General features: G+C 35.4%; 1 protein-coding gene across 1 annotated transcript in view; it reads right to left on the bottom strand.

Moving 5' to 3' along the window:
* The window catches only part of LOC149804285 (uncharacterized), a 98,449-nt gene extending 85,697 nt beyond the window's left edge, over positions 1 to 12,752 (bottom strand). The window contains exon 1 of the mRNA XM_089938408.1: positions 12,632 to 12,752. Within this exon, the coding sequence (XP_089794534.1) occupies positions 12,632 to 12,724 (93 nt within the window). The 5' untranslated portion in view covers positions 12,725 to 12,752. The remainder of the gene's footprint in view (positions 1 to 12,631) is intronic.
* Positions 12,753 to 13,444: the final 692 nt, after the last annotated feature.

Here is a 13,444-nt window from a genome sequence, read left to right on the forward strand (position 1 = left end):
ATAAAAGGATAGGTGTATCCATTCATACATATGGTATTTATCTGTACTGCTTTTTAATCTAGGGGAGCCACAGTAAAGTATCATGATACAGACAAGGTCGCCTTACATTTAAGTACATTATGTGGAAAAATATAACTCAACCAGCATAAAGGGATTCATGATATATGATTCAATTATATCAAGGACTGTGTTATACTAAGATACTTTACAGTGAGAGACACTACATGGGATACAATACCCATGTTATATCAGGGAATGTTACATTGAGATGCTTTATAGTGAAGGATAACCGTATAAAGGATCCATGAACATACCCTTTTTATATCAGGAACTGTGTCATATTCAGGTGTTTTACCGCTAAGGACCACTGTACATGAGATGGATGACCATGCCCATGTTATATCAGTGACTGTATTATACTGAAATCATTTATAGTGAGAGACCACTATATATGGTGGGATCCATAACCATACCAGTGTTATATCAGGGACTGTTATATTGAGATGCTTTACAGTGAAGGATAACTGTACACTGGATCCATGATTATACACTTTATATCAATGACAGTGTTAAATTCAGGTGCTTTATAGAGAATGAAAACTATATGAGATACATGGCCATGTTATATTGAGCAGCTTTATGGTGAACAACCACCATATAATAATAATAATAATAACAATAATAATAATGACCTTATTTAAAGAGGATAACACAATTAGCTAAGACCTAATCCACCTTGAGGCCCTCATACAAAGGAATTTATTTTAGCTGCATCTCTGAAGCTACTGGATATATTTGGCTTTGGAAGAAGGAAATAGAGTGGGCATTTCTAATCTCAGCTGGAATACTATTCCAGAGCAGAGTTCCAGAGTATTGAAAACTTTTTTTAAATAACTCCTTATTTGGTTTGGGACTTTTATACTGTTTGGTAGACACGGGTCACAGGTGGGGAGTATTACCAGGTAACCAATAATGGAATAGTGATTGTAAATATTCAGGAGCACTATTTTGGGATATCCTGTACATTAATTTGGCTTTTCTCAAACAGATTTGGTCTTTAATAGGTTATATTTTTAACTTACCAGCTAAATTTTCCTTGCTTTCTTTCTGGATTGATATTAGCCCAAATGCTCTTTTTCGAAGATGTGCCAGCTTTGCTATGTTTTTATCATTTGAATTACCCCATACTGTATTACAGTAGTCCAAATAGGGTTGTATGTAACTGTTATAAAATAGTTTTCTGTGCCTTTCAGTGAGAAAATGTCTTATCCTACTGAAATGACATAAACTTGAATTGACTTTTTTACTGACATGTTTGATATGATCAGTCCATGATAGGTTATTGTCTACCAGAACACCAAGTAGTCTATCATGACAGACCATTTGCAAATTGTTATCCTTCCATGTCAGACACAGTTCATCACTATTAAGATTTGTCCTTTTTTGCTGTGCTAAGTAATATTTTAGTTTTACCAGTATTTACCACCATGCCATTGCATGTGCACCAGTTTTCCAGTTTGTTTAGGGAATTCTGTAAAGAAATTTTAAGCTCTTGCTTTGTGTTTTGGATGTCTGACAATGTTGTGTCCTCTGCATAGAGATCTGTAGATGATACTGAGTCTCTTAGTAAAGGTGGTAGATCAGTAAAAAAAATAAAATGAATAGTAATGGACCTAGAATTAAGCCTTGTGGTACTCCATATCTAATTGTTCCAGGTTCAGACAGACCATTATTTATGTAAACATGTTGTGCTCTCTCACTAAGTAAGAAGTAAACCATCTAATTGTTCTTTCATCACATTGGTAGATTTTCAGTTTCTTCAAAAGGATTTCATGATCCACCATGTCAAAAGCTTTCCTGAAATCTACAAATATTGATCCTATTATTCTACCTTGGTCAAGTGCTTGAAGCCATTTATCAGTTAGGGAGATCAAGGCAGTCTGACAGGAATGTTTCTGTCTAAAGCCTGATTGATTAGGGTGTAACAGCAAGTGTTTGGTTAAATATGACATGAATGAGTCATGGACATGTTTTTCAATCAATTTTGACAAGTTTGGTAGTATTGAGATTGGTCAGTAGTTATCAGCATCATCATTAGAACCAGATTTGTAAATAGGAGTTACTTTTGCAGTTTTCCATATTTTGGGGACAGATGAGGTTGCAATACTTAAATTGATTATGAATGTTATACTATCTACAGTAGCAAAGGCTGAAGTTTTAATGAGTTGTGGACCAATCTGATCAAGTCCTGTAGCTTTCTTGGAATCAAGTTCACTGAGACATGTTTTAACAAAGTTTTTTGATACTGGTGGGATAGAGAAACATACCTCCTTTGAGATTTTGTTGCTGCAGAACCTTTTCAGTTCTTTGAAGTTGTTTTCTATCACTGGTTCTTTTAACTTTTTGGTAATAGCAAGCTTTCTGTAGAACACAGTGTCTCACCATAATAATGCTGGCAAAACACATGGAAGTCAAACATACAGTGTGAGTTTACATACTTCAGGCAAACAGATCAAATCTGTCAATTGAATACAATACCTAAAATAAACACTTACACAGGATCCTTATATTATTAACAATGACCATCCTGTCACACTGAAAGAGTGACATAAAATTTAACATGCACAACTTTCACACAAACTAAAATTATATTTTTTGAGTCTTTTCTTCCTCTTAAGTTCATGGGATTCTTTATTCTTTGAATCAGATTGGAAGTATTTCAGGAGAGAAGCAGATTTGTTTTCATTTAAAGAATGTCTTGCCATTCAAATGTGAGACAGAAAAGAACATTGCAAACAGCATATAATATATCCATAGCATGCTACATCCAATGACTATACCATATTATGTGATTTTAGACAAATGAGTGCAAATATCAGTTGGTGACTTTAAGTTTTGTGTCACTTCTCGTGCAACCTATTTATGAATTGTGATGTAGTTATATATTCAATTACGGCTCTCAAAAGAATCTCTGGATTAGTAGTCAGTAACTAAATCCCAGAACATGTAAGTTCCATAACATTTTCTAACAGTCCAAACCTCAATCTTTCGAGTGTACAACTTTATTCATGCCACCTTGTAAGCATTTTCAATTTTGATAGATCAACATACACATAAGTAGATAGATAAGTGCGTAGGCAGAGCAACAGGTATCATAGAAAAGTGTTTCTCACATACACAAAATATGGATATACCCGAGATATTTTAAAAGTCCTAAAGACCATCTCAAGCTTTTGAAATGGTTATATGCATGTGAAAAATAGTTGTTGTCAGAACTCATCATTTGAACAGATATGTTACAAGTGGTACACATAAATTCTCTAGTTCTGGAACATGTCATGTATAAATGATATACATGCCGTTATGCAAAGGACACCCCATCTTGCATTTTTTCTTACAAACCACTCAGATCATATTGCCCTGACCGGCTGATCATTCAAGTGAGACATCAGTAAATTCATTTCAGTGAGGATTAAGTTGTTTAGGTAGGGATAATGTTTTTTAGGTAGGGATTAAGTTTCTTAGGTAGGGATTAAGTCACACTGGCTGTATGCTTATTCACATTAGCCTTGGGTACATTTTTGCAAATAAAAATGACCAAAATTGTACATTGCAGGAAAACTGGCATATACCACAGCAAGAACTTCACATTATGGCAATTTCATGTTTATTTGATGCAGGTCCTCTAGAGCTCTGCAACTGCAGTGTAACATACATATCCTAACTCTCCCCCTTTTTTCCCTACCTACCCACCCAAAATTTATGCCGCTAGGGTCAAGTCTCAAATGGTAAAAATAGACCCTGGAGCCAATTTTAGCAGCATATCAGAATTAATTTTTTCAAGCCAAGTTGTTGTTGTTGTTGTTGTGGGGTTTAACACCATTTTTCAGCACACGATAGGCTATGTATGGCGGCCAGTATTAATGGTGGAGGAAGAACCTGGGAAAACCCCGGGAAGAACCACCGACCCACGAGAAGCTACTGGCAAGCTTTCTCACATACCCACATTGCCCGAATCCGAGACTCGAACCCATGTAGACAGAGGTGAGATGGCAGTGATCCGTAATGGAGAGCGCTTTAGACCACTCGGCCACTCGGGGCCCCTTCAAGCCAAGTAAGAAAATATGTAATAGCTTCCAACTTAGGAGCTATGGACTAAGTCCACATCAGTAGAGATGGACCCCTGGGTCAATGTCAGCTGCAGCATGCTCAGTATGTATCACATAGTTATATGGGAGGGATATGGATAGTTTCTGAGCTATGACCCAGAAGCAAAGTCCTTGGGTGTTGGGGATATAACCTAGAGCCAATGCAAACTGAATGTATAATTTATCTTTTCATGCCCATTCAGTGCTTATATGTTACAGGGTGGGGATTCAAATAGTTTCTATGTTAACTACCTACGGTCTAAGCCCTTGTGTGCAAATATAGACCCTGGAGCCAAAGTCAGCTGTATATCTGAATTTGTCTTTCTATGCTCAATAATTGTGTATATATATTAACAAGGTGAAGATCTCAAAGGTGTCTAACATGCAACACAGAAGCCAAAATTGTATGCCACCCGGTCATGACCCAGGAGTCTCCCTCTTAACCCCATCATCTGAAATGTGTTGACACTTGGTCTGATGATCACACACCAGTTCTGATACATATTGGTCTCATCATCTGAAATGTGTTGACACTTGGGCTGATGATCACACACCAGTTCTGATACATATTGGTCTCATCATCTGAAATGTGTTGACACTTGGGCTGATGATCACATACCAGTTCTGATACATACTGGTCTTATCATCTGAAATGTGTTGACACATGGGCTGATGATCACACACCAGTTCTGATACATATTGGTCTCATCATCGGGAAATGTTTTCAAATTTGTCAGCAAACACACCTAGCATCCCAAGCCCAACTCCCTGGGGCTGCATCAAAATTCTAAAAGCACTGTGCACATTCATACCACAACCAATCACATACCAAGGTTTTAAGTCTTGTAAGTGGAGTTTTGCCATACTACAAATGCACAATCACATGGGCAGGATAACAAAATACTCACAACTTCTCTAAAAAAGGACAGGAAAAATAAAACAATTTGTCCCTCTTAGGTCACCATCCGGTGGCCTAGTGATTAGAGCATCCGACTCGGATGCGGGAGGTTGTGGGTTCGATCCCTGAGTCATACCAAAGACATAAAAGTGGTACAAACAGATGCCTCGCTTGGCGCTCAGCATTAAGAGGTTTGTGTTAGGACTGGTCGGTCCGTTGTCAGGATAATGTGACTGGGTGGGACATCATGCCACATGTCTGCGGCATGATGCCTCAGTGCTAGACATCACTATAAACTGCCACACTGCAGACATCCTAGTGATAAGACTGAAAAATTGTTAAAGCTAAACTAAAATTCCAAATCACACCCACAAACACACACACACCGCTTAGGTCAAAGTGACCTTCGCCCTTCCCCTTTTGTCTTATGAAAGAATCTGCTTAAAGCAACTCACCTGTGAAGTTTGGTGAAAGTACATTGTATGTGCATAAGAACTCAAGCACTGAAAATAATGTTGACTTAAAGGCAGATACTGTAGTTTAAAGAATTTTTTATCAGCATTAACAGTAAACAAACCTGACATGTAATGTTGGGTAATTTTCATTTCAACTAATTCTCAGTACTTCTGCTTTTTTCCATGTGATGCAAAATTGGAAACACCTCTACTCTGACAACTCAGGCCTGGATAACTTCCAAACCCATTTATGATGTGGGTTCAGTTGTGGAACCCATTTTTCCATAGAAAATACCAATGAATTGGTACCTATTTGTTGAACATAGAGAAAATCAAAATAAAAACAAGTAAATTAAACTTTTATATATATCTCTCATTTTACTGTTGAAATAAAAGCAGCATTTTGCCTGGAAATCTGACTCAACATCTTGAAATTTGCAACTCCTAATAAGAAGTATTAAGTATTTTTTATACCAAAAAATTATCAGTAGACTATAAATAACAATGTCAGTAACATCTAGATGATGCAGCACTGTAAGAAATAAACAAACATTGTCAAGTACAATTTGTTTTATTTCCAGCTTTTAATTTTGTTTCAGAGTAATCTTAATCAGTGGGATATGCCTTCTTGTATTCAAACATGAAAAATGTCAATCTACTATTACACGTATGCCCACAAACATGAAAAATGTCAATCTACTATTACACATATGCCCACAAACATGAAAAATGTCAATCTACTATAACACGTATGCCCACAAACATGAAAAATGTCAATCTACTATTACACGTATGCCCACAAACATGAAAAATGTCAATCTACTATTACACCTATGCCCACAAACATGAAAAATGTCAATCTACTATTACACCTATGCCCACAAAGATGAAAAATGTCAATCTACTATTATACCTATGCCCACGAACATTTATGAGAACCTAAATTAGATGCCTACTGTTTGATGCTCTGATCTGCATAAGTGTTTGCTATATTGTTACAATCTGTTAAAAGTGGACCTAATTTGTATCACATCAAATATAAGGGGTAGAGTAGTACAAAAATAGTTAAAAGGCTTGTAAATCCTATCTAAATAAAAGGAACTTTGAGATATTGTTTATTTAATAACTGAAAGGGGTGATCACTGCCAGAAAATTTGAATCAACGCTATAAAATGTGCATCTTTTAATCAGTGATGTATTTTGTTAAAGTTTCTTAACCAAAAAATTCTCAATAATTCTAAATAACATTATCTACAAAATTTCAATCCAGTAATGCCTAAATAAATGTCAATTAATACGTTTGTAATTCATCTTTAAATTCAGTTTCAGTGTATTCAATGTGATATGCCCTCTTGTATTCAAAAAATTAAAAGTGTCAATCTACTGTCACAGCTATGTCTTTGATAACCTAATTATAAGTTTTGACTGTGTTTTGATCTGATTTGTGAAACTGTATGCTGTATTGTTACAATCAATTAAGAATAGGCCTGCTTCGTATTATCTTGTTAATTATTTATTTTATATCAAATCAAATAAAGTGGGTGGAATGAAACAAATTTAAAAAAGGCATGCAAATCCTACCAACATAAGAGCTGGCAGTCACAGTAGCATGACAGGTCAACTCATTTCAATTTACCAAAGAAACAACATTATAAATATTGCTATCTAGGTAAAATAATTAAAGCATATCACATGAATCTGTGGTTTATCCTACTAATTCACAAATGTGATCAGCAAGTGAAAGAAGTACTTGGTGCATGAAAAACTTTCATTCACTGATACAGTTCATCAAGGACAAGTTCTAAAGATTTTAGTGAACTTCAAAGTTCCCATATTGGTGCTCAGTGGCTTCACAAATACTTGCAATGAAACTGATGCATTCATATTTTAATCAAAGGTCAGGCTAGGATTTTTAAACTAGGAGTCCAGACATCCTTTTTGGTAAAAATAGGAGTCCCACCAGCAAAAGATGCCGTCCCCTTATTGAAAATGTGAACTTTGCAGATTAGAAGAACTGTTGGTTGCCATTTAGTTTAATTTCCACATTCTTTATACCACTGACATACTGCTCTTGTTTGTCTTTCAGTGTGACTAACTTCTGTGAATCAAAGGAAAGGTCTTATTCTAAACACAAAGCCAAGCATCACACACTTTCTTACACTTGGCTACAGTCCCATCCAAATCATAAGTTCTAGTACTATCCTGAATCTTTGTCAGTTTGCTGTTTAATCCCAAAATACTTTGCCAAATTTGCAAATGGCATTTTGACTAAGTCTCAACATGTCTTGATTTCAAGGTCACATGCACTACTTATTCAGCTTCACTCAGAAATTAACACAATAATGAATGCTAAAGTCATTTATTTGATGTACTTTTATAAATAACCACATGTACATCTCTGAGTCTTACTGCCTCTGAATTCAATCACATTTTCCCACCCAGCAGCCAGTCAAAGTCTTTGAACTTACCACCAGCTATTGCATCGTGTTCTTTTGATGTACTTTTATAAATAACCACATGTACATCTCTGGGTCTTACTGCCACTGAATTCAATCAATGTAAATATCAGCACATTTTCCCACCCAGCAGCCATTCAAAGTCTTTGAACTTGCCACCCAGCTATTGCATCATGTTCTTTAGGTGACTCTTATAAATAACCACATGTACATCTCTGGGTCCTACTTCCACTGAATTCAATCACTGTAAGTATCAGCACTTTTTCCCAACAAGCAGCCATTCAAAGTCTTTGAACTTGCCACCGAGCTACTGCATCGTGTTCTTTAAGTGTTCTCTTATAATGTCAACATGCTCATCATAGGATCTTTCAACCACTAAATTCTGTAAATATCAGCACAGCTAATTCAGAGATCCCAGAAACGCTTAATTACATGTATATGGATGCAAATTTTTGACCTGGGACACAGAAAGTCACCCATGCAGGAGTCCTCTGTATGCACTTCTATGCTGCAAACAGGAAACTTTCACGGCACAATAAATGTTTTAATTACTATGAAAAATGAAGCTACTTTTATTTAAGTTTGTTGCTGACTTCCTTTGATCAAATGTTATTGGCTTGCTTTGATGAAGGTGCATGTGCTACTGAAGAAGCTGCTACAGGCTCTCTTTGAAAGACCATAAAAATACCTGTTATTGCTGCAGCAACATCAAATAATTGTAGAAAACTGAGAATTTTTTTTAATTTGCTTAGTAAATATTGGTACTTCAAAGGTAATCAGTTTTCTTTGAAGTTGCAGGAAAACTATTTTTACTGGTACATTTTTGTTTTTATGTTGCCTTTGTCTGATCGACTGTAGTCATTTCCTGTTCCTGCCTTCAGAGGTGGCTGATTGTAGCTAGTCAGTTGCATGGCTATTTTGGTTATATTACAGCATACATTACCAAGGCCAGACATCAGCGTAAGCAGATTATGATATTACAATGCACTGTTAGGTGGTTTGTCAATATGAAACAAGGATTTGTTTATGTAACAATAGATTCCACTGTATTTTTATAATCAAGTTTGCAGCTTCCTATCATGGTACCTATCATGGTACTCCAAACCCAAGACTGTATATACAGTTTTAATCAGCCAAAAATGTTGTCATACAAAATATCGCCAGATGGTATATTTTGTTGCTAATGAGAAAAGAAATCACAATTTGCGACATTGCAAAGCCCAGTGCACTCCCTGTTATTGCGTTCATTTCTGATTGTAGCCGCATAAATATTGCATGTGACCTTGAAATCAATTTGGATAAGTATTTTGGGGTTAAATAGAAAACTGATGAAGATTTTAATGAGATTCAGAACTGAGCTAAAGTTGCTAGAACTGATAGTTTGGATGAAACAGTAGCCAAGTGTTAGAAAGTGTATGCTGCCTGGCTTAAGAGTTTGGAATAAAAACGTTCTTTGGATTGACAAAATTCATTCTGATGGACAAACTAGGGCTATAAGCCAGTGGTGTAAAGAATGTGGAAAATTAAACTCAATGGCAACTACTGGTTCTTCTAATCTGCAAAGTTCCACATTTTCTAGGCATGAAACATCTTGAGACCACCTACTTGCTAGGTAGTCATAAAATCATTGAACTCCACACTGATAGAAACCTGTTCAACTCTTCTTCCAGAGTACAGAGATTTCCAGACTTTGCAGTCCTAGCTGCAATTGTGAGACATGATCCTACATGGTGGTGTCACCAGTGACATCCATGGTATGCAAGAGAGGTTTCAGTGTGCAGAACAAAATCAAGACTAAGGGAAGGTCCAGAATAAAACACAAGACGTTAACACAAATGATGCAAGTCAAAGAAGAAGAACCTAGTGTGGAAGAATATGATCCAAAGCCAAGCATCAGAAAAAAAATTGAAATGTGACATAGACAAAAGTGAACTATATTGTAGTTAAAAAATATGATATTTGTACATAATATCAATACATAGTTTTTTTTATAGAATAATAAATGATTACAAATAAATAAAACTGACAAAGTTTTGTGTCTGTTTATTCCTGGCATTTTAATGAACATGTAGACACTTCAACACGCTTCTGGGAAAGGAATGCAACTTTTGTTGGTGGGTCTGCTATTTTTACCATGTTAGGAGTCCTGGACTCCTAATTTAAAATCCTAGTGAGACCTCTGTAATTGATCAGTACATTTTCCCACTCAGCAGGTGGCTAAAGCAGGACTGGCAAGTCTTTAAATGTTGCTGCCCACTTATTACATATGTACAGGAGTCCCATCTATTGCACCCCAGATAACAAATTTCATCCAAATATGCATGATTAAGCATTTCCGAGACCTGTTACTAACAGAACAAGATAAAAGAAATAAAGTTTTGATGGTTGCTGCTTCATGAATAAAACACCCTTAGATTTTTTTAAAAAATAAATCTTGTTTTATTGTGACTCCATAATATCATTCAAATGTATCCACATTCATATGCTTTGAACAATCTCCAAAAAGTAGGTTATCCTGAAATTAATTGCAATTTATACAGAAAACTGAAATACTTTGTGCACAATTAGCTACACTGTACTTTTAGCTGAATTTAATGCAAACCTGAAAATCCACTGAGCTGCAGGCATGGATATCATTTGCAATGCTGTGCGAAATGAACTATGGTGGCAAGGATACTTTCATAAATTGAAACCTGTCATATTTCTTAACATAAAGCTATGATGTGACATTTTCAAATATTATTGTTTAATAATTAAATATATGGGTAAATTTGTGAATTAAGTGTTTTGGGATAGTGTTGTTCTGGACTCTGCTGTGAAGCATGTACACCACCCATAGTTACTTTGCAGTATGTTGACAGGGAAACACCAATAGCTGGCCAGAAAGAAAAGCTAGCCACCCACAGCAGTAGACATGTGGGTTAAAGGCAAGTAGAATATCTCAAAAACAGCATGGATGGCAACCATTTAAAACTGTATCAAGATGCTTAGCACACCATGTTTTTTTCTTCAAAATACCATATAGGAAATGTTTTTGTATTTGTACTGTGAGCTTCAGTTATAAAAAATATCCCCCCAAAAAGTGCATGTACAAAATTTGTGGTTGAGGAAAATAACCATTGTTAGAGACTGCCATTGACTTCTCAAGTAAATATTACTGCCTTCATATAGTAGCAATAACAACGTAACTAAAGCGTGCTTCAGTCAAGCCAATTGTCACTATTTTTTTACAGAGTGGGTACCCATCTTTACGGAGCTCCCATTCTTTTAACTTTGATTGGATAATTTCATGAATAGCAGGAACATTTTACGTCGTAACCTGCGCAAAGGAAACCATCTGGCTTTTCTTTTAAACTATATGTTATTGGTAAGAGAATGATACAAGTCAGTGAAAATTTTCATGAAAAATCCACAAAACATGTGGATCATGGAGGGTTTCATGCAGGAGAGATTTTATTTATGTATCTAAATACAGAACGTGCCAAGAATATTGTGGTACTTATATTTATTTCGTGGGAATACAGTTGTATTATAACATACCCTCCATCTCATCTTTAACTGGAAATGCACGTCAGTTATCTCCCTTAAGCACCTCACAAAGGTAGCAACCACACAGTCTTGACGTTTTATCAAAAAAGTACAATGAAATATGTGACAACACAAAATCACCTTATTTGTATAATAAACATACATATATTTATAGTTTATTAAGGTGATTTATTGTAAGGTACTTTACTGACAAAACATCAGACTCCTTTGGTGTATTTAACTTATCATAGGAAATATTAGAGAAAAATAAATATTTTATGTAAACTTAGTCATAAAAACAATATTACAAATTTTCATACAGGCAGGCATTTAAAAGGAATAAATACCTGGACTGTCTTGTTACACTGTCCTTATAGATTTCTTCTGAAAATTAAGGAGGCAGATGTTACCAATCCCCTTTGTTTTTCATTTTCACATGAATAAAACATGAATAAAAACAAGCTTTACATGTAATTTGACTTTTGGGTTGGGCATACACTCATAATCATAAATTCTGAGCAATTAAAGCTGCAAATTCTGGATTGGCCAAGGCACATTTCCCAAAAATTTCCTTTTATATATCACATACATTTGTAAATTATGCCTCAAGAAGAGTCTGGTTATATTCTCTAGTGACTGTTTCATTAATTAACACAAACAAAACAAACAAAAAAAACCATTCCATTACAGGATTTGTTTTCTATATATACAATGCACATAAAATGCTCACTTTCTGGAGAATTTTGTTTTTTAGGCAATAAAATAAGTTTGCACTTGCTATGAGCAGAAACCATGAAAAGGGGTATACTTTATTCGCAATTTATTATTTCTGATGCTTTGACCTCAAAAATTCCATATTTATTAACCCGAGATGAAATTTTAAATTTGACCTCTTATCCCTACATATAGCCATCCAAATATATGACCTTTTCGTCCTCAGTTGTGTAATTTTTTTAAATGATTTTTCTGTATATTAGACAGGTGTATGCTGCGTGAAATTTGTGCATAAAAACTGTCCCTTGCACCCAATAGTCATTGGCATGTGGAGGCCTGTGCTGAGGGCTTGAATTTCAGAACTGCCAACGTGGAAATCTGATAGTATCAGAATTTGTTATTCTAGTGCAAGTGACATCACTTGAAACTCACATCTTTCTTCTTAGCTGAAGATCCAGATATTAAATTTATGTGAAATACAATATGCGTGCATGTTAGAAACAAAATATATTTGACTTTGTTCATTCTGTCCTGTACCGACAGTTTCGCGCAACAATAGAAATATGTACCTTCGTAGTAGAGATCTACAACTCGGATATGCCAAATACACTGTTCGAATTTAAATACGTCGACATCTTGGCACTACTCATTAATTCGAGAGTTTACTGATCTCGCGCGCGCGCGCACACACACACACGCACACACGCGCGCGCATTCTTGTAAAATTCACGAAACGAGGGCATACGAATTTAGACATCAAAATTGGGATATATTTATCTTAATAAATGTTTAGAGAGGAAGATATGTTTAACTCTGTCTTTTGCAATCGATTTGAAGTCGATTTCCAAACATTACTGTATTGATCTATTCCTTCAGAATGGAGATACACACACATATCTACAAGGTAAATGGATTTTAACAATCAAATCTGGGACATTCCGTAAATATGTCTTTTGTATCTAAACAACTTTAAAAATAGTCCATATATGGCAGTAATCTCAACTCGGGTGCATACTTACCTTCCATATTAACACACTAAAATACAATTTATGTTGAACTTTGTATGCATAGGTAAAATTGTTTTGTACCCTATTTTGAAGAAACGTACTGTGCAAAACTACAAAGAACAAGAGATGTTTCCGTGACAAGAAACTATAGTATTATCACACCATTCCGTTTGCCTGTAAACCCTCTCTCCGGCCCCAATATTGTAAAATAAAAAAAATAAAAAAATAAAAAAAAAAA

This window comes from Sinohyriopsis cumingii, chromosome 2 (assembly GCF_028554795.1).
Source record: "Sinohyriopsis cumingii isolate HCF-2022 chromosome 2, ASM2855479v2, whole genome shotgun sequence".
In the NCBI taxonomy this organism is placed as follows: domain Eukaryota; kingdom Metazoa; phylum Mollusca; class Bivalvia; order Unionida; family Unionidae; genus Sinohyriopsis; species Sinohyriopsis cumingii.